A 27,666-nucleotide genomic window follows, 5' to 3' on the forward strand; every position below is an offset into this window, starting at 1 on the left:
TGCACCAAGGACTACCCAGGATCCATCTGGGAAACTAGGAGGGGTCAGGTAAGAACAGGCAGATGTCAGTTTGGAAGGTCCAGGGAAGACTGGGGGGGTCTGTACCTCCCTCTCCTCTCCCCCCAGAGAGGAACAGTTAGCAGTCAGCAACTTTTCAACTGAAACATGAAATATTCCTGTGGAAATACTATGATTCATTTTGACTATAGAGTATAACAATTTTTTCAGACTAAAAAGACTATGTTGGAAAATTGTATGTAAAGGAGAAAGAGAAATTCCACTTACTCCTTTTTTCCTTTTTCTTAAATTTTCCTTTTTTCTTTCCATGTTCCTTTTCATCATCAGATACTATATCTGGAGGCTCATGTAGGCTGTCATGGGGAGGTGATGGCTCACCAGTCCTGTATAGTCCAGGGAATTTAGTAGGGCTGATCTCTTCAGAGCTGGGAGTTCGTGTAAGACCACTGCCATGCTCCACCCTACGGTGTTCACTGGGACTGCTGGTAGGAGGCAGGAAGCACTCAGTCATTTTGACTCCTTGACAAGTAAGTGAAATTCTTCTCTGTTACCTATCCATTACACCTGCAAAAGCAAAGAGAAGTTCATAGTCAATCCAAGTAAAAAACTAAGGAATGCAATGCATCTGCTTCCTTAAATGAGGGAAGAGCCTTCCCTCCTTTTTTTTTTTAAACTATTTCTTTACTATAACTGAAGTATACACTTTTCATTTTCTAGGAATATTAAGCAGTGGAATCTAAGCAGTCTACCAAGAATCTATACAGAATGTTCTCAAATTTTTATAGTCCTCAAAGAAGTGTTCTTGAAAGCAAACTCCTTGAAAGGAATATCACATTTCAGAAATACCTGGAAACATTTACATGAACTGATGAAGTGAGCAAAACCAGAACACTGTACACAGTAACAACAACATTATGAGATGACAGACTTTGATAGACTTAGCTCTTCCAAGCAATGCAATCATCTAAGACCAAATACTCATGATAGAAAATGCTATCCACATTCAGAGAAAGAATTATGGAATCTGAATGCAGATCAAAGCATACTATTTTCTTTTTTGTTGTTTTTTGTTTTCTGTCTCATGGTTTTTCCTTTTTGTTCTAATTCTTCTATGACAACCTGACTAATGTGAAAATATGTTTAAGATAATTGTACATATATAGCCTATATCAAATTGCATGCTGCTTTTGGAAGGGGGAGGGGAAGAAGAGGGGAACAATTTAGAACTCAAAATCTTATAACAGTGAATGCTGAAAACTAAAAATAAATAAAGATATATTTTAAAAGTTAAAAAAAAGGCCCCTACTTTTTCTTTAAATCTTTTGCCCTTGGTTCATATTACAGAGCTGCCCTGTGTGGAAAAAGACCTAGAACTTCTTCAACAAAGTAGGAAGAGTAACGCAAGCATGATGAGATAACTACGGTGTGACTTTTCTGTCCTTGTCTCTTTGGTGACTGTGATCCAACTATATGCTCAAAATTTAAAAACAGAAATGCTAAAATTTTTTGAAAATTAGAAAAAACAAAAAATAAAAAATATCACAATCACTATTCTGGAATAGTCTTAGCTATATTATTCATCAAAGTTCCTTTGTTTTTTTTTTAAAGTTGGGACCAATCATAATACCATATTTGAACAACAAACTAGGAAGACATCATACTAGTGCTTATTGTTACACTCAAATAACTCACAATTAAGTTAATATGTCATGTAATGACATACATAATCACTTTTGGGACTTCATTAGCCATTGTACTTCTGCTACATGGCAATTACTCAAAAATGGTAAGCAGCTCATGCAATGGATTAATTGCTACTAATATTAAGTCAAACCAATTTCTCCTCATGTCAACAGTTTGCTCCTGACTTTAAATAATCTTCTTGCACACTAATAAAACTTTGAAAATTGCTAACTGCTGCATAAAAGTAAACGATCTCATTTGATCCGAACAATAAAAATATGAGGTAGCCAGGGCAGTGAGAAAACTGAGTCTCTGAGAAGATGAGTGACATATTCATAACCACAAACTTTTAAGTGGTAGTAAAGCCAGGAACAAAACTGAGGACTCACATCACCCAATTTTCTTTCTCCTACATCTCCCAGATCAACTTAAATTTTCATCCAATCCATCATTTATTAAGAAGCACCTGTTTTATGTAGAACGCTACACTTTGCTTAATGCTAAGGATACAGACTAAAATGAAAGCGACACTGCTTATGGAGCATATAATCTAATGGGGAGAATAAAACATGTAAATGTAAAGTATTTTAACTGTGTTCAGACTTGATCTAAAGCCAATAAAGTCAATACCAATTTCTAAAAAGAATGGCATAATGAAAAGGTGCAGCAGGTTCAGAAAGATTTATTAAGTGGCACTGTGCAATACAGAATGGTAGGGAAAGAATGAAACCAGAAAGAACAGCTAAAGGCTTACTGTAGTAATGAAAGGCTAGAATTGCATAACGAAGAAGAAGCAGATGTGCTTGCTCGACTACCTCTAAACTTTAAAATTTTTCCTAAGTAACATTTAACTACAGAACAATGATTAACACACCAGCCAATGTGACAGAAGAAGGGCTTTAAAATGTAAAAGTTAGAAAGGAATAAATAGTCAGCAACAATGTATACTAAAACTGTACAAATATCTAACAGAATTAATGTTGCATCTCCCACCTCCATGCCTTTGAACAGGCTTCTCCCTCTTTGCTCCACTGCTGTCCCCCAGATTCTCAAAATCCTTAGCTTCTTTCACAGAACAGCTCAGGTACCCAGCTCCTATTAGGAGACCTGTCTTGAAATCTTCAGATGCTAGTGCTCCCCTGGCACCATAATTATCTGCACGTGCGTGCGTGTGTGCAAGTGAGTGTGTGTGTATGTAGTTTAAATTTCTGAGGGGAGGAGGTAGGAATGAGGGAAGAGAGTAAGTATTCATTAAATGCATTTCTTTCTTATTTTGGGGGGTGGATTGCGGGGAGGATGCGGTTAATGCAGGAACTTGTTTTGCCTCACTAAACAAATCTGTAACAGGTTTTGTTTTTCTTGCCAACTCCCACATTTTACAGATGAGGAAACTGTGGCCCAGGTAAGTTAAGTGCCTTGACCAAGGTCACAGTGGCAGGGTCGGGAAAGAAGTTGAACCAAAGTCCTTCAACTCCAGAACCAATGCTCTCTCTGTTAGTCCGTATCATTTCCTATTGGTTTAATAGTTCACAAACAACTAAAATAAGTACTCTCGATTTTGGCGGGGGGGGGGGGGGAAGCAGTCAAGAAACAAATAAGTACTTTTCAAAGTTATAAGAAACACTGAGTGCTTTCAGCACCCAAATGAGACAAGGCACACCACAGCTATATATACTACAGCAGTAGTTAATAAAAGTATCCCAAGACAGCAGATCAACAAGTCAAAACCACACAGTGTTCACTGCAACTGAAATAATCTTTTCTGTCTACATCTTGAGTATTAATCAGTGTACATAATAAGAATCATTCATGCATGCAAAAGGACAAGCAAGATAAACAGAAAAAAATGAAGACCGATTGCTCAATTAAAATCTATTGAAATGAGTTTAACAATAAAGCTGATAGTCTGTTAAACTTGATAACATCTTTAAAAGGAAGCCAGAAAGCCAATAGCTTGCTTTACCAGTTTTACAACTAGCAGGATACACGTACAGTTTTAAAATAAATACACAGTCTTAATAAAGGACCTGAGTTCAGATCTCACCTCAGACACTTGACATTCACTAGCTGTGTGACCTCGGGCAAGTCACTTAACCCCAAATGCCTCATCCTGCGTCACCTCCAGTCATCCTGATGCATATCTGGTCACTGGATTCAGATGGCTCTGGAGGAGAAGTGAGGCTGGTGACCTGCACAGCCCTCCCTCACTCAAAACAAAGTCATGTCATTATTTCTCTGATGGCATGGTCTTCTTCAGCAATGAAGGATGAACACACACATTTGCTCTACCAGTCTTAAAACTCACCGGGAAATATATCTGAAAGGTTTATAACTAAAATAGCTATAAAATACCTTCTCTTTCAAAGCACCATTTGGAAGATAGGAGTTGCTTTGGTTCTTCAAAGTCTCACATACTAAGCCAGACCTCTACTCTGGATACTATTTTTTTTATTCCCTATCACATTCCCCACAATTCCACCCCAATCCTTTTCTCTTCACCATCTCCTACTTACCTGAAAAGACTGAATCCATACATTTCAGGTTTCCTCAAGTCTCTTCCACTATACTTCAAAACCTCACTCAATGTCCTCAAATCATTCCCTTCTTTCCTCTAAACTAAGAGCTGAGCCTTCCTCCTTCACTGAGGCCTCTAAAATGCTTCCCACCTTCTTCAAGACGTTGCTCTAATCAACCCCTGCCTCTTCACTTCAATTTTCTCTTTTGTTTCCTTCCATCTCCTCTGCACGGGTCTTCCACAGCCTTATAATAATAAAACAACCATTCTTCTTCAGACTTTACCACCTTAAAAATCAAGATTTAGCCCTACAATTCACAGTGCAAAAAGAAGACATTTTTTGGATATGGACAATATAAAAATTTGTTTTGCTAGACTATGTATATGTGTTACAGTGGCTTTGTTGCTTTTTCCCCATTGATGGTGGTGGGAAGGTGAAAAGAGGTTTCTCTGGTGTAAAATGGACTGAGCTCGATGGGCACTGAATTCTAAAAGAATATGTTAAGCTCTTAAGAAGCATCAAAGCATCTTGGTATAGTGGACAGAGGTGGATTTACAGTCAGGAAGATCTGAGTTTAAGCCCATCTTCTGACATGCACTGGGTGACCTAAGACGTACACTGAAATACAAAGCTTCTGTCTCCAACAACCTCACAGTATTTGTTTGTTTTGATGGGAAAGGGAGGGGAAGCTGGTGTTCAACAGGTCAACAGTTAAAAATATTACAAGGCACTATGTAATAGTGATAATTATTATTGATATGTAATATAATAATAATTATTAATAATAACATAATAGCAAGAAAGAGAAATTCAAACAAATTACTTCAGAAAAATTTAAGGATCATCCATCTGGAGCCAGATGAGACGCTGGAGGTTATTTGGTCCAAATCTCTCATTTCTATGGATGTATAGACATAAATAAACATATTTCCAAAATCTGAACATTTTTATTGTTTTTAACAGAAAAGACAATCATCATCATAGGTCAAAGAAGCATACATATCTTGATTACGTTTTTTTTTAAGCAATTGTGGCTAGGGGACAGAGTACACAAAATACTGGGCCTTGAGTCAAGAAGACCCAAATTCAAATCCAGCCTCAGACACTTACTAGCTATGTGACCCTGGGCAAGTCATTTAAGCCTATTTGTCTCAGTTTCCTCATCTGTAAAATGAGTTGGAGAAGGGGACCACTTCAGCATCTTTGCCAAGAAAATCCCATATGGAGTCATGAAGAGATAAACTCAACCGAAACAACAGAATGACAGGGCAACTGTAAGTTATAAAGTGGTCAAAGTCATTCCTTAAAGAGGATGACTGCAGGCCAAGATGGCTTCCAGCATGGGAAGCAGAACACCCAGCTTATTCATATCTATTCCAGCAAAAACCTAAAATACACACAAGATCAAAACATGATCAAGACACCCAATGAGAAATTATAGTAGGGGGCCTCTTCCACCCCAGAAGTACAAAAAATTCAGTTTTTATACTTCTTTCTGTACTCTTCAGTACAGAAGTCCACAGGCAGTAGGGAAGCGCAGGGACTACCAGGAAAGTCTGTGACTAGGAAAGGGTAACTCCATAAAAACTGCAAGCTGAGACTCAAAGGAAAAATGGATTTTCCATAAAGACTACATGAATATCTAGAAGAACTGAAGCAAGAGATTAAAACTGAAATAAAGCATGGAGCAAAGAAATGGAAGGAAATAAAAAGCTCAAAAGAAAAAAAGGTAAACCTTACCTAAGCAACAGATTCACTTAGAAATTAGAATGGACTAGACAGAAGCCAATGAGTCCATGAGATCATAAGAACTATTAAGGGGGAAAAAAAACAAAAGATTGGAAAAACATTAGAGAATTTAAGATATCTAATATCAAAAATAACTCACCTAGAAAAACAGGTTAAAAAGACACAATTTAAGAATCTCTAGACTCCCTGAAAACCAAATAGTCTTGGTGCTGACTCCACAGGTATCAGCAGCTTGTAAATGTCCATGTAATGAAACTGATCTTGTATTGCCTTTCTCTGGCCTCCCACAAATAGTGGTGTTTCTCTAGATATTATTCAACACCTAAATGAGTAACTAACATGACTAAAATGTAGGCTTACAAACCTCACATTTTACAATTTACTGAAAAATGGGCTCAGAATCCCAACTCTGCTTCTTACTCTCTTTATGATCTTGGACAAGTCGGCTTACTCTTTTCTTTGAGCCTCAGTTTCCTGTGTAAAAGGAAAGACTTGAACCAGATGATTACTGAAGTCCTTTCATTTCTAAATCATAGGATTTAGATACAATACACATTTTTGCTACAGTTAATCTTGTCGGCACATTTTCAGCAATAAATAACTTTCACAAATATGAATAAAAATACTTTCAGTACACATGAACATCATCTCATCCAGTTTCCTTGTCTTACAGGGTGAAGCAATAAATTCCAAAAAAGGTTAAAGTGACTTGCTTAAGAAATTAAAAATAATCCCATTTACATCAATGAGAAATAGTTACTTTGGTCATTATATTCCTATGTATTCAAATACCAGTCCTTTCTAAGAACTTACAAAATATATTTCAATAATCTTATTAAACTTGCCTTTTGTAAAACAAAACAAAACAAAAACACAAAACTTGGTGCCCAGAAATGAACACAATACTCCAGATACGGTCCATCTAAGGAATCATCATCATCACCATCACAGAATTTTAAGTTAAATGGGACTTCAATCACCTAGTCCAATCTATAAAAATAATTCCCACTACAAAATACCTAATAAAATAGTTATCTAGCCTTTAAATTGGAGACTTCCAAGAAGGAGAATCACTACCTGTTTCAAGGGAATCCATTCAATTTTATTTAACCTAATCTCACTGCAGCCTAGCAACAACCCTGAGTTTGGCATTATTATCTTCTTCAGATTATGGGTGAGGGCCCTGACACTAAAGGAGCCATTAACCTAGCCACAGCAAAATGGCAGTGAAGTATCTCAGTCTTACTGACTCCCAGTCAAGTACTCTACATATTCTGTCAGGCTGCTTGCTACTCTTCAGATTCACAGAGCTGATTCATTCAATTAAATGATTATTAAGTGCCCACCCACTATGTGCCAGGCACTACGCTAAGTACTGGGGGTAAAAAGATAGAAAAAAATATTATCTGCTCCCTCAAGTAGTTTACAATCTAAGGAGGAAGACCTACAAGCAAGATGCAAAGAGTACTATGAAGAAAAAAACACAGGGAAAGAGATTCCTTTGAGTTAGAAGGAATATCAGAAAAGGCTAAAAGGGGGAGAATTGTACTTGAAGAAAAGAATGTCAGTAACTAATATAATAGGCAATTTGGAGGGAATGTATTCCAAGCCTGGAAATTAACCTAAGCAAATGTACAGTCGAGAAAACAGGATAAGATAGGAAAACAGCTAAAAAGTTAGTAGGGCTGACTGTAGAATATATAAATGGGAGCAGAGTGAAGTAATGTTGGAAAGATCAGGTTCTGCTGTGCAGGGAGAACTTAGCCAGGATAATATCAAGGCTTTTTATAAAAGTGTAATATCTAGTTATTAACCTTTCATGTTTCTTTATTCTCTATATCCCATCAGTCACCAAGTCATTCTTCCTTTCTCAGGGTTATCACATGCAACTTCTTATTTGCATTTCCATGGCCACCATACTAATTCAAACTGGACCACAGTAATAGTTTAACTGGTTTCCCAGCCTAATTTCCTCCTCTCTCCCTCCAATGAACTGTACATACTTCAGCAAAATTAATCTAACCAAAACATCATTTTCAGCAGGTCCATTTCCTTCTCCAAAAACTTCAATGACTTCCTATTGCAGATAGAATAATATTCAAATGCCTCCACCTAACATTCAAGGCTTTCATCAACCCAATTTTAAATTGGGTTTACCTTTCATGTTTACCTTTCACTACTTCTCTGCATAAATAAACCTTCTGGTTCAGGTCAAACCGGTCTACTTATAACTAAACTGCATTCCCCAGCTAACTGCAATGTCTTCTTTCTGCTTATCTGGAAACCAACTACACCAGAAAGGCCAGCTCAAGTTTCCACCTGCTTTTGCAAACTTTTGTCTAAATACCCAATGCACAATGATCTCCCCATTTCTGAAATTCTTTAGTATTTCTTATTTGTAGCAGCCAGGTGGCACTTATAACTTCACTCAAAAAAAAAGCTAATCCAAAGGAAACTAAACATCAATTAAAAAACCAATATATTCTAGGAAAACAGATCATTAAACACACTGCAAACACACATGCCACTCCACTCTCCTTATAGCAGAAAGGCAGGTGAGAATAGCACAATGTCATATACACTATCACTATATTAAATGTTTTTGCATTTTCAATGAGGTGAGAAGAGATGGGGACTGAAGGTATGACCCAGAGAGAATTTACAGAACTGACTAAAGCAGAGGTATCAAGATCAGCCCTGCCCAATTAGACTTGATCCAAATTAAAGGGTAATTGGGAAATGTTTAACATAATAAAGAGAAATACAATACAACATAGCTAATGTCAATATGTGATTTTCTAAGTCAATATTCAACCTGTAGTGCTAAACCTTTTTTTCAGTTAGACAGCACTAGCCTAAACAACAGTAAAAGCAGTATCAGGAACTGGGTATTAACATGCTCCCTCTGAATGTTATATGTACTTAATATCACTAAGCTTTAAAAACATTTAGAGACACATTAGCAGTCATCAAACTTTTTGGTTTCAGGACTCCCCTACAATCTTAAAAAACGGGCAGCTAGGTGGTCCAATAGATAGAATGCCTGGCCTGGAGTCAGGAAGACTCATCAACCTGAGATCAAATATGGTCTCAGACACTTACTAGCTGTATGACCCTGGGCAAGTCACTTAACCCTGTTTGTCTCAGTTTTCTCATCTGTAAAATGAGCTAGAGAAGGAAAAAGTAAACCACTCCAATATCTTTGCCAAGAAGACTTCAAAATAGGATCATGAAGAGTTGGACACAATTGAACAACTACAAACACACAGAGACTCAAGTCCCCAGAAGACACTGAGAATAGCTGTTCTAGTTCAATGAAAATCAATCATAGCAACTAATATTGATATAATACTTCAAAGGTCTGCAAAAGCACACTACGTATATTATCTCATTTGATCTTTAGCCGTGCAACAAGTACTTTTATCACCACAATTTTAACAGAAGAGGAAAATGAGGCATTTCTAAGGTCTCTTTAGTAGTGTCTGCAGCTACATTCAACCCAAGGTCTTCCTTATTATCAGTTAGTAATAGTAACAGTTGGCACTCATACAGTGTCCACTCTGTGCCAGACACCATGTTAAGCATTATACAAATATTAACTCATTTGATCCTCACAACGCTAGCAGTTAAGCCGCGCTTCAATCACCTCCTGCATTCTGGACACTTTGGCCCTTTAATGCAAATTTAAATGGTTTGCAGGCAACTAAGGGAAAGAACCCAGGATTCAAATCTAAGTCTCCTGATTTCAAGTCTAGCACTTTCTACTGTGTCACACTTTCATCCTTGCTACATTGTTCTGATTACACCTGTCCTTGAGAATGGCCTTCATGCTAATTTTCATGCCTAAATCAACCAATAAACATTTATAAAGTTCCTACCATATGCCAGGCACTATGCTAAACACTGGGATGCAAAAAAAGGTAAAAGATAGACAGTCCCCTGAACTCAAAGATCCTACAATCTAATAGGAAAGACAACATGCAAAAAATACAAAGCAAGCTACATACAGGAATAATAGGGAAAAAATTAACAGAAGGAAAGGAATTAAGAGGGATTGGGGAAAGCTTCCTGTAGAATATGGGATTTTAGTTGGGACTTAAAGTAAGCCAGGTAGATCAGTAGTTGGTACAAAGAAGGGTGCCCTCCAGAAATGGGAGATAGCCAGTGAAAATGCCTGAAGCCAAAAGATACAGACAGTGTCTTGCTCATGGAACAGCCAGGAAGAGGCCAGTAAGTGTCACTGGATCAAAGAGTATGTGGAGAAAAGTAAGGTGTATGAAGACTGGAAAGATAGGAAGGGGCCAGGTTATAAAGGTCTTTAAAAGTGTTTGGGGCGGGGGGGCGGGGGGGTTGAGGGGTGTCTCTTTTTAAGATGAGGTGGCCCCAAATTAAACAAGAGGAAGAAAGTGGATGGGATAGCATTTGAGAAATTACAAAACTCCTTTAACAACTCCAAATTTCTCCTCAGAAACAAAGACCCATCTGTTTAAAACCAATATTCTACCATCTGTGCTGTCTTATGACTTCAAGATATATAATACCACACTGTTCTCAAAAAATCAAAACTTTATAACACAGAGGGCATTGGAGAAGTATATAGCGATTGTGAAGAATTTGTGATATTTAATAAACATAAGGAAAACCTGGAATAAAGAGTGCTAAAGAAATTCACAAGACCTTCAAAAGAGAAGATGGGTTAGTGTAATGTATTAGAGCAAATGTGTGTTCATCCTTCCTTGCCAAAGAAGACCATGTCATCAGAGAAATGATGACATGACTTGCACTTGACTTTGTTCTGAGTGAGGGAAGGCTGTGCAGGTCACCAGCCTCACTTCTCCTCCAGAGCCATCTGAATCCAGTGACCAGATATTCATCAGGATGACTGGAGATGACCCAGGATGAGGCAACTGGAGTTAAGTGACTTGTCCAAGGTCACACAGCTAGTAAGTGTCAAGTGTCTGAGGTGACATCTGAACTCAGGTCCTCCTGACTCCTGCACTGGTGCTCTATTCACTGTACCCTCTAGCTGCCTCAATTAGCGCAAATAAGAACCAATGAACAGTTGAAGTATCAAAATAAAGCAAGGCAGGTTCACAACTCTATACATTGGGTATATCTTATTTATGGTAAACTTGGGGATGATAAAATACAAGAAAAAGATATGGCAACATGGACTTCTGAACAAGACAGTAGAATAAATTGGGGGGTGGAGGAGAAGAAAAACACAAAACTCATCTATCCTCCAGAAAAGATTAAATGAAAACAAATCAAAAAATGATTAGGAAATAAAGAAACTACAGTGAGTATCCTCTCATCCAACCTAAGTCATTGAAAGATGACATCCAGACACTTAAAAGCACAAAGGAGAGGGCCCAACCAGAGGAATCTGGATAAAAAAAAGGCTTCATTGGGAGGCTTACCAATTCCCAATAGCCTCTGAGAATACCAGCCAGGGAGCTCCAAGTCACTCAAACACACACCAGACACAAGGACAAGGAGGCTTGAGTATTCCAGCAAGAAGGCCCCAGGAAAGGGAACAGACAAAAGCAGTTAAGTCTCTTAATTCCTAAGGAGAATTCATCATACCACATGCCCTAGAGTTGGAAAAGCTTGCATTCCCAGAACTAAGTCGCCCCTGAAAGCCTTGAAGAGAAGTACTCTATCCAGAGGACACAGGTGGACCTAGGAACTAATATCGTGCATTCAACAGACAAGAACTGAGGGGAGGGCCAGCAACAGGACGGCAAACAATACAAACACAAGACTAGAGGAACAGCTGGATCATAGTTCTGTCAAAATCCCAATTCAGAAAAGAAAGCTTGAAATATGAATACATGTAAATACACTGACAAAACAATTTTATACATCCAGGGGCATTCTAACCTTGCAAAAGTCTAGAGGAAAAGTAACTCCACAAAGCTCATAGAGAGAAATAAAGGTATGGCTTGCCAATGAAAATTATGAGAATTCCTAGAAAGAATGAAGCAGATTAAAAAAGATATTACAAATTATTTACAACAAATAAAAATAAACAGCTTAGTAAAGGAAGTTTTAAATGTTATCTAGGTAAAAGACTTACTGAAAGTTAGACTGGACCAAAGAGAAAGCAATAAGAAATTCTAAATAAATCCATGCCTGGGGGAAAAATGAAAGTCATCACCTATCAAAAAAAAAAAAAAAAACTGACTAGAAAAGAGAACAAGGAAGGATAAATTAAGAGCCATGAAACTACCAGAAAATCACAAGTCCCCCAGCCCCCAGGCCTAGATGCCATATTGCCAGAAATCATAAATGAAAACTGCCCAGACCTATTTTTAGAACCATAGTGCAAAGTGATAATAAAGAGAATCACTCCATTCCCCAACTGTAAATGGGGAAAAGATATGAACAGACAGTTCTCATGGGGAAAAACAAAACCTATCAACAGCCTTATGAAAAAATACTCTAAATAACTAATGTTAAAGAAATGAAAATTAAAGCAACTCTAAGGTTCCCTTTCATGCCCCTCAGATTGGTTAAATTAACCAAAAAAATGGAAAACGACATACTGGAGAGGCTGTAGGAAAGGAGGCACATTAGTTTACGTAAGATGGATCTGTGAATTGGTCTAACCATTCTGGGAAACACTTTAGAACTACATCTAAACCACGTACTTTTAACCTGGCACTATATCTCAAAGAAAGCAAAGAAAAAGAAAAAATGACTTATATGTACAAAAATCACTTAAAGCTCTTTTTGTAGTAGCAAAAACCTGAAAAGTAAGGGGGTACTCATCAATTGGGGAATTGTTGAACAAATTATGGTATATAACTAAAATGAAATACTATTGTGCTGTAAGAAATAATGGTGGGAATGGTTTCAAAGAAACCTAGAAAGACTTATATGAACTGATGCAGAATAAAGTAAGCAGATCCATAAGAATTTACGAAAAAAAAAAGCAATGTAAAAATGAGTAACTCTGTATAACCATACAAGTCATTCCCCAACTGATAAATGGTCAAAGGATATGAACAGGCAATTTTCAGAGGAAGAAATTAAAGATATCTATAATCATATGAAAAAATGCTCTAAATCACTATTGATTAGAGAGATGCAAATCAAAACAACTCTGAGGTACCACATCACACCTATAAGATTGGCAAACATGACAGAACAAGAAAATGATAAATGCTGGAGAGGATGTGGGAGAGTTGGAACACTAATTCATTGCTGGTGGAGCTGTGAGCTCATCCAACCATTCTGGAGAACAATTTGGAACTATGCCCAAAGGGCTACAAAAATGTGCATACCCTTTGACCCAGCAATATCGCTACTAGGACTGTATCCCCAAGAGAACATAAAAATAGGAAAGGGTCCCACGTGTACAAAAATACTTATAGCAGCACTCTTTGTGGTTGCCCAAAACTGGAAGTCGTGGGGATGCCCATCAATTGGGGAATGGCTGAATAAATTATGGTATATGAATGTAATGGAGTACTATCGCGCCATAAGAAATGATGAACAAAAAGACTTCAGAGAGGCCTGGAAGGACTTATATGATCTGATGCTGAGTGAAAAGAGCAGAACCAGGAGAACTTTGTGCACAGCAACGACCACAGTGTGCGACAGTTTTTCGGAATTTCGTAATAATGCAAGAATTTATTTTTAAAAAAAGAAATCCCAATGGTGGTTTTCTAAGGCAAAATGCCTTCCACACTCAAAGAAAGAAATATGGAAGTCATTTGCAGAATGTAGCAGATCATGTTTGTGTGTGTGTGTGTGTGTTTTTGTGTATCATGTTTTGATTTGTTATATGATTTCTTCCATTTATTTTAGTTAGAGTACATAGCATGACTACAGTGAAAACGTACTCAATAGGAAAGTATATGTAGAACCTATACAGAATTGTATGCTGTTGTGGGGAGGGAGGGGAATAGTGGGGGGTAGGTGTGGGGGGATAAAATCTTAATTTTATGGCAGTGATTGTAAAACATTAAAAAAATAATAATAACATTAAATTTAAAAATTAATAAAGAAAAAATAAAAAATAAAAAAAAATGAGTAACTCTGAAAAACTTAAGAACTCTACCCAACCATATTCTAGAGTACCAACAAAGAATGTTCACTATACATATTTGTTATAAGAGTTTTATTTTTCCCTCTTAATTTTTCAGGGCAAGAAGATATAAGGGAGAAAAAATGAATGCTTGCTAAATGAAAAGATTTTTTTTCTCAAAAAGAATCCACTAATCTTAAACCCACAAATGAAAAGTACCAGGAAAGTCAAAACCAAAGTCCAGACCTTCTAGATTAAAGAAGGAAAAAAATATCATAAGCACCCAGAAGAAAAGAATTCAAGTACCAAGAAAGCATAGTAAGGATCATGCAAGACTTGAAACCTGCAACTATAAAAGACAGAGATCTCAGAATAACACTCCAAAATGCAAAATGATAGTCTTACAACCAAAAAATCTAACTGCATAAAAAACTGAGAGTAATCTAAAGGAGGAGGATGGTGGAGGAAGTGGGAACAGACCTTTAATGAAAGAGAAATTCAATTGCTGACGAAAAGATCACAGGGTTCAATAGAATCTTTAAAAGGCAAACATAAGAGTCAAAGAAAAGTAGAAAGCAAAGTACAATGGAATAACTGGAAAGAATTACACTTGAACAAGTATTTATATTCAAACAGGAGGAGGAAAATACATAACATTTTTGTAGCTCTTATTATGTGCCATGAACTATGATAACGGATTTACAATATTATCTTATTTGATCCTCACAAAATCTCTGTTAAGTTAGGTGCCCCCATTATGTAGTTAAGGAAATTGAGGCAGAAAGCAATGAAGTGACTTTCCCAGGGTAAGTGTCTTGAGGCCAGATTTAAACTCAGGTCTTGCTGACTCCACACCTAGCCCTCTATCCACTGTGCCACTTACCTATCCCCCTCAGAATTCTATTGCAGTGAAGGGAAACAGAGTTAAATTAGTCAGAGGCCTAATAAGGATGATTCTGTCTGTTTTGACAATTTTAAATGAAAAAAAGAGAAGGGTAGAGGAAGGAACACACTAGGGAAGAAAGGGATAACAGGAGGGTAAATTTTACCACATTTTATAACAGATTATCAAAAAAAAGACTATATACCAGCCTATAGGAAGGAATGGGAAAAAGTGGCACATGAACCTCACTAAATGCCACAAAGTGGGGGAACATACACACACAAACACAGAATTTGAGAAAAACATTAAATTTGATAGGAAAAGAGAAGGGAGATATTAAGAAGTAGCATAAAATATAGTAGTGGCTAATCAGCTTTAAGAAAAACAAATTCCTAATACGAAGAGTGAATATGTCTAAGGCAGAAGAAAGGGGAGTAGGGGGAGAGAGAAGGTATAAAAATCTATAACTGGAGTCTCAAAGATCTGTAAAATCTCTTAAGGCAGCAGAGTAGAAATAGATCATTTAATAGGGTTAAGCATACTTCTACCTCACTGCTTTGTTGTTCTTAGTAAAGAAGAAGGCAGGGATAAGGAGTGGAAAAAATATAAGAGGATAAAAAGGAAGAAAATACACAATAAATGATTATCATCATGAATTTGAAAGGAATGACTTTACCCATAAAGTGGAAGAGGATAGCAGAATGAGTTAGAAAACAGAATCCAGCAATGTAATTTACAAGAAACACATCTGATACATAAGTGTTTATACATAATTAAAATAAGGGGCTAGGAGAGAATGTATTATGTTTCACATGAACTCAAAAAAGAAAAGTAGCAATCATGTTCTCAAACAAAGCAACAGTAAAAATAGAAATTAAAAGAGATAAACAAGGAAGCTACCTTATAATTAAAGGCATAATAAATATTCAATTAACATCAATACCTAATGTATTCACAATATTTAGACATTTAAAAGAAAAGTTAGCTGATTTACAGAGAGAAATAGTAAATGTAGAATAGTTGAGCATGTCAATGTACCTCTTTTGAAATTAGACAAATCTAACAAAAGACAAACAAAAATGAAGGTTAAGAACCTAAAAATTTTACAAAAAGTTAAACAAGGTGACAATTATTGAACAGGAATAAAAAAGATAATTATTTCTCAACTGAACATGACATATTTACCAAAAGTGACTATGTATCATAGGCATAAAAACCTCACAAATAAATGTAAAAATGAAGAAATATTAAACAGATCCTTTACTAATCTCAATACCAATTACTAATCTATAATAAAAATTATACTCAAAAAGGGCCTATGAAGAAAGGGTTAAAAATTTGGGAATAGTAATTTTAAGAAAGGGTTGGATCAAATAAATTCAGAAACAACAGAAAATTTCAACAATGTGATAAGAAACAAAAACATCTAGAATGCAAAACCAGCAGTCCTTATGGAAAAATGTACATTTTCAAACACTTGTAAACAAAAACAGAGAAAAAATTCAATAAATTGGGTAGAAAACTAAAAGTAAAACTAGAAAAGTAACAAATTTCAAAACTCTAACTAGGAAGCAAAGAAGAGATTAACAAAATTGAAAGCCAAAAAAATACCCCCACAATAAATTGATAAATAAGAGGCTGGCTTTTCGAAAAACAAGAATAAATGGTCAACTAATTAGATTCAAGAGTGGAAAATCAAAATGCCAGTACCAAAAACAAAACAAGAAGAAATCACCACAAAAGAAATAAAAGAAAGTGTTAGAAACTATTGTGTCCACTTATTACATATCAATAACACTGGGAATTTAAATGAAATGGATTAACACTTATGAACACAAAACATTCAGAATTACACAAGAAAAATAATTTACTAGCTATAGTAATCTACTGTTTGATAAACCCAAAGACTTCAGTTTCTGGGATAAGAACTCACTATTTGACAAAAACTATTGGGAGAAATGGAAAACATATGGCAAAAACCATGTATAGACTAATATCTCACATCATATACTTCAAGATAAGGTCAAAATGGGTACATGACTTAAACATAATATCATATGCAAATTAGGAGAGCAAGGAACAGTATATCTGTCAGGTCTATGGAGAAGGGAAGAATTTATGACTAAATAAGAGACAAGAAAGCATTATGAAACGCAAAATGAATACTTTTGAGTACATTAAGCTAAAAAGGTTTTGCACAAACAAAATCAATGCAACAAAAACAGAAAGCCAGGGAACAATTTTTACAAGTGTCTCTGATAAAGTACTCATTTCTCAAACATATACGGAACTGAGTCAAGTTTATAAGAATACAAGTCATTCCCCAATTGATAAAATGGTCAAAGGATATGGACAGGCAGTTTTCAGATGAAATGAAAGCTATCTAGCATCATATGAAAAAATGTTCTAAATCACTAGTGATTAGAGAAATGCAAACTCTGAGGTACCACATCACACCTATCAGATTCGCTAACATGACAGAAAAGGGAAATGATAAATGCTGGAGAAGAGGTGGGAAAATTGAGATACTAATGCACTATTCATACAGCTGTAAACTGATCCAACCATTCTGGAGAGCAATTTGGAATTGTACTGGCCTAAAGGGAAACCAAACTGTGCATACCCTTTGGTCAAGCATTACAGACCTATCCCTAAAGAGATCATAATAAAGGGAAAAAATACTCACAAGTACAAAAAAATTTATAGCAGTTCTTTTTGTGGTGGCAAAGAATTGGAAACTGAGGGGATGCCCATCAACTAGGGAATGACTGAACAAGTTGTGGTATATGAATGTAATGGAAACCTACTATGATATAAAAAATGATAAGTAGGATGATTTCAGAAAAACCTGGAAAGACTTACATGAATTGATGCTGAGTAAAATGAGCAAAACCAAGAGAACATTGTACACTGTAACAACGTGCAATGATCAGCTATGATTGACTTAGCTCTTCTAAGCAAGACAAGGATCCAATACAATTCCAAAAGACTCATGATGGAAAATGCTATTCATATTCAGAGAATGAACTGATGGAGTCTGAATGCAAATTAAAACATGACTAATGGGGAAATATTTTACATTTTTGCACATGTAAACCTATATCAGACTGCTCTGCTGTCTTGGAGGATGGGGGGCAAAAATTTGGAACTCAAAATATTTCCAAAAAATGAATGCTGAAAATTATCTTTACATGTAATTGGAAAAAATAAAATACTATTTAAAAGGGAAAAAAAAGATTTACTCAATCTTTTGAAAAAGAAACTACCAAAAAAGCCCAAGACCAGATAAATTCACAAGTGAATTCTATCAAACTTTTAAAGACAATTCCATTATTATAGAAATTTCATTACTGCATTAGCTATTTGCAAAAAAAAAAAAAACATGAAAAAAGGTGCCCTACTAAATTCTATGATACAAATATGGTCTTGATACTTAATCAGGAAACAAACCAGAAAATAAGACAACCATAGCTCAATATCTCTAATGAATGTCAACACAAAAACTTTAAGTAAAATATTAGTAAATAATGATAAAACAATACATCAGTAAGATTATACAGAATGACAATGTAGGATTCATACCAGGAATGCGAGACTTTGCAATGTTGTGGAAACTATAATAGACATTATTAATAACAAAAACAATCAAAATCATATAATTACATTAATAGATGCCTGACAAAATACAAAATTCATTACTGTTTAAAAAAAAACAAACCTAAAAAGTAGTGTGGCATAAACGAATTTTTCCGTAATATGATAAATAATAGTCATATAAAATGAAGAGCCAGCATTACATGTAATGGAGACAAACTAGGGGGCTTATTAATAAGAACAATGATAAAATAGAGTGGCCTATTATCACCATTACTATTTGCATATTACTAAAAATTGCTAACTATAGCAATAAGACAAGAAAAAAAGAAATTGAAAAAAGTCATAAAGAAGAAACAACATCACTTTTTGTAAGGGATAAGCAAGTCTATATATGGATCACTAGACAGTACACTGGCACAATTCATAACTTCAGCAAAGTAGCAAGATATAAAATAAAGTCACATAATAATCAGTCTTTCTATATATTACGTTACCAAGAAAACCAAACAGGAGGAGATAAAATTAGAAATTCTATTTAAAATAACTATAGAATTTAGGAGTCCACTTACCAAGAAGTACACAACAATTATATGAATATAATTATAAAATATTCTTGATAGAAATCATGATAGACTTAAATAGGCAGAAACATTAATTGCCTATGGTTAGGTCATGGCAATATAATAACAATTACAATATTCCTAAATTTATTTATTCAGTGCCATACCAATCAAATAACCAAAAAACTACTTTACATAGCTAGAAAATAATCACAAGAAAAGTCATATAAAGGAACAAAAGGTCAAGATTCTCAGGGGAAATAATAAAAAAAGTATAAAGGATAGTACCAAATCTCAAAATAGTAATCATCAAAACAATTTGGAACTGACTTAAAAACAGAGCAATCTGTAGAATAGGTTATACAACATATTAGAATATAATAAACCTAGTAGCCTAGTACTCAAGAAACAAAAAAAAAAAGACCTCAACTACTAGAATAAGACTCACTATTCAATAAAAGCTGTTGAAAAAACTGGAATATAGTCTGGCAGAAATTGGTTTTAGACCAACATTCATTCATTTCAGATCCCAAGATTAGCTTCAAAAAGACTATTTGATTTAAGACATACATAAATCAGAGGGAAAAAAATTCCTTTCAGATCTATGAATATAGAGAGGTTCAGAGAAGTTTTAAATGAACAATTTTGATTACATAAAACGAAAAAGGTTTTGCCTGAACATGGTTGATATGTAACTATATTTTTGCATGATTTCAAATGTACAGTGGGTATCATGTTGCTTGCCTTCTCAACGAGTGGGGTCAGGCTAATGAAAGGTAAAGAAATTTGGAACTGAAAAAATTTTTAAATAAATGACCATAAATAAATGACACTAAAAAGTTTTGTACAAAAACCAATATACTTAAAATTAGAAAAGTAATAATAGTTAAAAAAAAGTCTTTTGCAGCAAATTTTTTGATAAAGGTCTCATTTCCAAGATAAAGAAGACAGATTCAAATTTCTAAGAAAAAGAGTCATCCATAAAACTAATAACAATTAAGGGATATGAACTGTTCTATAATGGAAAAAAATCATTGAATAAAATTTTAAGGCCCCCCCCCCACAAAAAATAAGAAATACAAGATATTAACAGACATATGAAAAAATTCTCCAAATCACAAATAATTAGACAATCTCAAATTTAATTAAACTCTGAGGTTTTGATCACAACCTCAAGAGTTAAGCTTATTAATAATATAACCTTATTAGTAACTAAAACAATCAAAATCACATAATTACATTAATAAATGCAGGAAAAGTTTTGGGGACAGAAAAAAGAAAAAACCCTGATAACCAGTATATATGGTCTCAGTATCTCTAAAATCAGTAAGATGTCACACAACAAAAAAGAAGCCTGTCCCCAAAGGAAGGTAGAATGAGAAATTAAATTTTTTAAAAAATAGAAACAAAGGGGATGACCATCAGTTGAAGAATGGATAATAAACTATGATGCATTAATATCATGTAATATTATTGGGCAGGAAGAAATGACAAAAGGATTTCTGGGAAACTTGAGAACTCTTGTAGGAAGAGATAATGCTGAGTAAAATGAGCAGAAACAGAATATACAGCAAAAACATTATAAGGATAAAAACTTTTGAAAGACTTAAGAACTCTTATTAATACAATGACCAATCATGATTCCAGAGGACTAATAATGAAGCTTATCTCCAGATAGAAGAGTGAGCTAAAGAATAAGACACATACATTTTTAGAGATGGCAAGTGTATAGATATTTTGCTTGACGGTCTTTTTTTGTTAGAACTTACTACTTTTGCTATACCGTTTTCTTTTTTAACTGGAGACAAATAGAGGGGGGTAAAACTAAACATTTTTTAGAAAGAATAATAAGACATAGTATACAGCTTAGAACATCTACAGTTTGATGTATTTAACCAAGTTATTGATGCTGGAAAATGGAAAATGGATGCATATTAAGATTAACATGGATACAATTGCACACAGATATTTCCATGAGAATAATCTACTTGTACACCAAATATCTTCCTAATGAAGACATTAGAAGGGTACATGCAGATTTCTACAAGCAACATTCCATAGAAAACTGGATCTGAAAGATATAATGCTACACGAACCTACTATAATTACTATTTCTTGACCATAAGAACGTATTTAATCCGTATTGCTGAAAAAAATATTCCTATCAGTAAGATTTCAAATCCACTTGAATATCTGTTGCTTATTTCAATTATTCTGAAACTCAAATGCTATCAGATAATTCAGGGCTTAATGAAGGTGCTCCAGACATTTCCACTGAATCCCCAGCACATCAAACTAGATGTTCTGAAGGAAAAAAACAAAACAAAACACATACACACAACATAGATGTATGTATGTATATATGTATGGTGTATGATCCCTGCCCTCTAGAACTGCATTGAAAACCATAATCTGTGTATACTAGGTACAGTAAATAGTACCAGAACTCCCGTTTTCAATCAACTCCACCAAAATGATTAAACAGATAATAAGCATTTATTGAGCAATTACTGTGTGTGCCAGATACTGTGCTCAGCATTAGGGATACAAAAACCACAGAAACAGTCCATGTCCTAAAGAACTCACATTCTAATGGGGGTGATTATCTAATGTAGAACTGCAGAACACATGTTTCATATATGAATGTGTAGACAAGATAGCATTCTGAAACAACCACTTGTTAAAATGACCAGCTGAACCACACTGGACCACCTTGGTAGGTTTCTTTCTCATTGCAATTGAAGAGTTAAGCAGGGATACTTACTATTTCTCTACATCTAATTGACTTTTGATCTTCAATTTTGTCACATTGAAAATAAAATCACCAAGAGAACAGATGCGTTAACTCCTAGGAAAATCACAAACTAACTTGTCACATATAATACAAGTCTGATAAATGGTGACTTGGATAGTAAGTACTGTCTTTTGTTGATCAAATACACTTCAGTTCCTCAGTGTATGTGGTCCCAAAGAATAACTCACAAGTGTCTCACAAAGCACTTTCCTCACAACAACCTTGTAGATGGTATGAATCTACAGTATAATATTTCCATTTTACAGATGACAAACCAGGTCTCAGAGTACTTAAGTGACTGACTAGTCCACTGACATTCAGTTCAAAGCCATAACATGAATAGAAGTCTCCTGACTTCAAGTCCAGTTCTTTCCATTCTATATCCCCACAAATCTTCTTTGAACTACGCATAACCTAAACAGAATCATGAGTATTCCGGATAAAACCTAATTTGGATAATAACAATTAGTATGCCATATTTTCATCATAATAAAGAAATATTTTACGGTGTTTAAATACCATTAAATTGACTGTCACAATAAATTGGCATCATTCTTAAGACACAGCCTAAGGGAAAAATCAGAGCAAAGGTGTTGGAAAATTCCAAAAGTAGAATCTTACACAGGAGTAAGCAAAAGAAAGTTTTATTCATTTTTACGTTCATTCTCCCTCAATGAATGGGTAGCTCCTCATGACCTGCTACATTTGTTTAGACCACTGCAAGCCTTTTTGTGACCTGTTTCCAATTTGAATTTCCCACCTGCTTCCCATTAGCAAGCATTCTAGGGTTCATCCCACCCCATGGTGGATCTACACTACTGCAACATTCCTCATTTTCTTTATAGAATAACATGATACAAATTCTTTTAAAGGAATTCCCTTAACAATGTACAATCTTTCTGGTGTTGACCTGAAAGTTTGGTTAAAGAGGCAAACAGGCTAAACAGCATTTTAATTGAATAGGTGGTAAATACAATAAGACAGTTGACAAAGTGTCAATTAAAATTAAGACCCAAGATATCTGTGTTTTCCTTATCATTAACATGGCATAACATAGTATGTGTCCATAAATATTAAGAAAAAGTCCCATTATTCACGATAGTGTCTCAGGTTAAGGTTCTCATCTTCAATGGTCATAAACAGAAAGAATGCTCTTAAGTCAGCCCCAGCTGGCCTTATTGACATAGGAAGAGTTGTTTTGTGAGTTTACTTAGAGAACAAAGAGGCTATTAGGTCCAGGCTCTTGTTCTGGTTGATCAGTTCTGGCTCTGGCTCCTACTAAGGGTTCAAAAATGATATTAAATGATTATCACTGGTATTACAGATATTACATGTTTTCTGTGAAAAAAAAAAGTTCAATTCATCTCTCACAAAAGGGAAATGGTTTTGGATTTCTTCAAATTTAAATTATGTCACCAAAACCCTACCACTGAGACTGTATCATCAGGGGAATCAGGGCATATCTATTCTAATACTGATTATGACAATGTAGGAAAGGAAGCTCTTAAGAATTTCTAGGATACTTCTGCTTGAAAATTCTAATCCAACATTCAGTGTGATGTCTTTTAACTCTAATACCTCCAACCTAGGACAAACTAACAAATAATGTAACGAACCTATTTATGAGCTAAGATTATTAGGACTACATATATATGTATATATATGTATGTAAGTATATATCTTTTCACTGGCTCTCTATTTCACCTGCATCTCTTTAGATGGTTTTGCCTAAGATCTGCTGCCTCCATATTTCTACCCTTGTTCACTCCTTCTCTAGGTAATATTAATACATGTGTCAACCTCATTGTCAATGCGTACATCCCTGGAAAGTATACCACCAAGGTAAGTGAACTTATCCACAGCATTCAAAACTTCTACATTTGCTGTAACCGATGGTTCCAGATATGGATGGTGTGGCGGTGACAGCTGGAGCACCTGTGTTTTCTGGGTGTTAATTATTAGACCAAAATTAGCACAGGCAGCAGAGAATTGATCCATACTTTGTTGCATCTCAGCTTCAGAGGTTGCATTGAGTGCACAATCATTTGCAAACAGAAAATCATGCACCAACACTCCCTCCCCACTTTGGTCTTGGCTTGTAGCCTTTTCAAATTGAAGAATTTACCATCAGTACAGTATTTGACCTTGATGTCATGTTCATCCTCATTGAAAGCATTTGACAATATGGCTGAAATCATTATGCTAAAAAGCATGGGAGCAAGCACACAGACCTGTTTCACTCCACTGATGACTGAGAAGGCATGAGAGCATTGTCCACTATCTAGAACCCAGGCAAACATGCCATACATGGAGTCATCAGTTACAACAAATGGAAAAGTTCTGAATGCTAGAATGGTAGTGTACTTTCCAAGGATGTACACATTGACAATCAGGTTGACACATGCATTGCCAGAGCTAGCTTAGTGTTTGGGAGGCTCCAAAGAAAAGTTTGGGAGAGAAGTATTAGACTGACTACCAAACTGAAGGTTTATAGAGCCATTGTGCTGACCTCATTGTTGTATACCTGTGAAACGTGGACAGTCCACCAGCACCATGTCAGGAAACTGAATCATTTCCATTTGAACTGTCTTAGGAAGATTCTAAAGATCATCTGGCAGGATAAGGCACCAGACACTGAAGTCCTTGCTCAAACTGAACTGCCAAGCATTCAAACTATGCTTCAGAGAGTACAACTCCACATTGTTCGAAAGCAAAACATATGCTTGCCAAAAACACTATTTTATGGAGACTATTTTATGCCTAGGGCAGGTGATCACATGGTGGTCAGAAGAAGCGATACAAGGACACTCTCAAGGTCTCTCTCAAGAACTTTGGATTTGATCGTGCAACATGGGAGACACTGGCACAGGACCACTCAGCATGGCGTGCCCACATTAGAGAAGATGCTGTGCTCTATAAGCAACGCAGAATTTTCAAACAGCCCAAAGGAAATGCAGGATGGGCAAATCTGGACATGGACCCCAAATGTTCACATGGACCATCTGTGCCTAACCTGTGGTAGAGCATTCTGAACTCTTATTGGTCTGATCAGCCAAAGTTGGACACATTGAAACTTCACTTTATCATAGTGATATCATTTTGGTCCTCTTTGAGAACCAAGGACAACAACCAACCAACCAGGTAATATTATTATATGTAATTATATTATTGCTATTATTGTTGTTGTTGTTAAAAACCAAATCACTTTGGCTATCATTGATTGGCCAACAATAAATCCCAGCCCAAGCCCCACCTGGTCCTTGTTTGGAAGAGTTCAGAGTGAATGAAAATAGCAACTGTTTTGGCCAGGAACCTGGAGGTTCTTCCCCTTCTAGGTTTGACTAGGTGAAAGAGGCCATTCTTCTTACCTAGCCTTAATCAGTGAAAAGGAGTTGCCTTAGTCAAACTGAGTCATGGTAAAGACCTTAGGGCCATCTTCAGTTGTCCTGATCTATATCTTGCCACTGAGGCCAGATGGCACCAGAGGAGAAAGTGAGGCTAGTGACTGCACAGCCCTCCCTCACTCAAATCCAATTTACTTGCAAGTCACAAGTCAAGAATCACATTCCTGATGTCATGGTCCTCCTCTACAAGAACAAGGACAAACAATAAGGTAATATATTATTCACTCCACTCCAATCCAATCCAACAAGCATTTGCAAAAGCAAAAAATAAAGCAGTCCCTATCTTTGAAGAGTAACAAGATGTAAACAGATAATGAAAAACAAAATATAGGATCATGAGGTCATAGAGTTAGAGCTGTAACAGCCCTAAAACATCTTCAAGTATATAACCCCCTCATTTAACAGAAGACAACACCAGCCCCCCACAGGCCCTCCCTAACCTTCTTAGCAGAGAGGTTGGGCATGAAGTATGGTGTACAGGAGATAGAGATGGGCCAGTCTGTCTCTAACAGACTGTGGATAGAAAGGTGAAGTCAAAAGAAAAAAGAAGTTTCAGTTTCCTTTGTAATGCTATATATTTTCATTTTATGCATTTTAAAAGCACTATTCTAAGACAGAGTCCACAGGCTTCACCCAACTGCCAAATGATTCCACAACACAAAAAAAGATCAAGAACCCCTTGCACTAAAGATTCTCGAAAAAAGGAGCACCGTGATCAGATCTGTGACTCAGGAATACTGATTTCACAGAAAAAAATTGGAAACAGGACTAGAGGCGAGAAAACCAATTAGTAAGTAGTTCAGGCAAGGGGTGATAAAGATTTGAACCAAAAGATTAAAGGTAAATGAAACAGTAGCAAAAAGCCAGTAGAAGAAAGCAACTAACCAAAGATATACTGTAGAGGTAGAATTCACAAAACTCTTTAACTTACCAGTCATGAGGGACTGAGAAGAGGAAAGAATGCTAGAACTTTTTTTTATGAGTCTATGAAAGGAGATACACAGTATTTGTGTATTATTATTATTATTATACTGTATACACTGTATACATGGTAGTTTGAGGTTTTCAACTACTCTATGTAGAAAACTTGTAAATCTCAATTATTTAGTTCTGACTTCAAGTTCCAGACGCACATCTCCACATGGTTCCTTCTCTAATATATACTTATTAGATGTTTAAGTTGTTGCATCTACTGTAATAATCTTGGCTTTGGCCTAAAGCAGAAACATTCTCTGCCTGCAAGAGTTTACACTCTAACCAATCTCTAGTACCTCAAAATCAAAATATTCAAAACTTTCCCTCGATTTCTTTCTGTCTGTGGCATTAATAATAACAGTCACTTACTTTCACTCACTCACAACATGTTAGTACTGTTATCTTTAATTCTTCTCCCTTTATGGTATCACAAATTTTCAAGAGTTGGAAAGGTCATCTAGTACTCTATATCTGACCAAGAATCTTCACTATAAAATCCTAACAAGTGTTTATCTGGCCCTTCAAAGATCTATAATGAAAGGCAACACAACTTACAGGTAGAGCCCATTCAATTTTGAAATAGCTCAGATGAGAAGTGTTTCCTTATATATGAATGCAATGTGGTAAGAAATGATGAAAGAGTTTCTGAGAAATCTGGGGAGACATGTATAAGCGAATGCAAAGTAAAGTGGGTAGAACCATGAAAACAATTTATACAATAACAACTGTGAAAGACTTAAGAACTCTGAAAAATGAAATGACCAAGGATGATGGACTCAAGATGCAAAATGAGACAGTGGGCAATGTGGAAATTTGTTACAAAGTACCCCCCCACACCATTTTTGGTGGGGAAGGCATAAGCAAAAGGGGTAGGACTGGATTCTTCTCCCCTTTTAAATGAGAAGAGAATGGAAGGAAGGTCAGAAGAATGAGAGACAAGCAGAATTGCTTTGAAATTTACCTGTTGAATTTCTTATATTTTTTAAAAGAAAAGCAAGCCATACATAAAATTGGCAGTTTCATATATAATCCTCTTTTGTTCTACAATGTACAAGGAAATGAGCATTTCCTAAGTTCAGAATAAAAAATAAAATTATAAAAGATAAATTTTTAAATTTAAATTTAAAACTTAAAAAAAATTTTCTTTATCTCACGGCCCATGCTTCTGCCTCTGAGATCAATCAAAGAAATCTAATACTTGGGGATTTGTAGGGAAAAGGATGCCCCCCTACTGTTATGTCTAAGTCTTCTCTTTCCCAGGCTAACCTCAGCTTCTTGTAAATATTCTCAAATGGCATTATTTCAAGGGTCTGCTCCATCCTAGACAACTTCCTGTGAATGTTACTCAGCTTATCAAGATCATTCTTAAAACCCAGTGGTCAGCTTCGAGGAGCCAAGATGGCAGAGTAGAAAGATACACATATGCTAGCTCCTAACCCACAGCCCATAAAA

General features: G+C 35.7%; 1 protein-coding gene across 4 annotated transcripts in view; it reads right to left on the reverse strand.

Annotated features, from left to right (window-relative positions):
- The window catches only part of RALBP1 (ralA binding protein 1), a 62,874-nt gene that overhangs the window by 23,674 nt on the left and 11,534 nt on the right, over nucleotides 1–27,666 (reverse strand). For all 4 annotated transcript variants that reach the window (XM_072604241.1, XM_072604239.1, XM_072604240.1 and 1 more), the window contains exon 2: nucleotides 286–582. In XM_072604241.1, the coding sequence (XP_072460342.1) occupies nucleotides 286–529 (244 nt within the window). In that variant the 5' untranslated portion in view covers nucleotides 530–582. The remainder of the gene's footprint in view (nucleotides 1–285; nucleotides 583–27,666) is intronic.

This window comes from Notamacropus eugenii, chromosome 4 (genome assembly GCF_028372415.1).
Source record: "Notamacropus eugenii isolate mMacEug1 chromosome 4, mMacEug1.pri_v2, whole genome shotgun sequence".
Taxonomy (NCBI): domain Eukaryota; kingdom Metazoa; phylum Chordata; class Mammalia; order Diprotodontia; family Macropodidae; genus Notamacropus; species Notamacropus eugenii.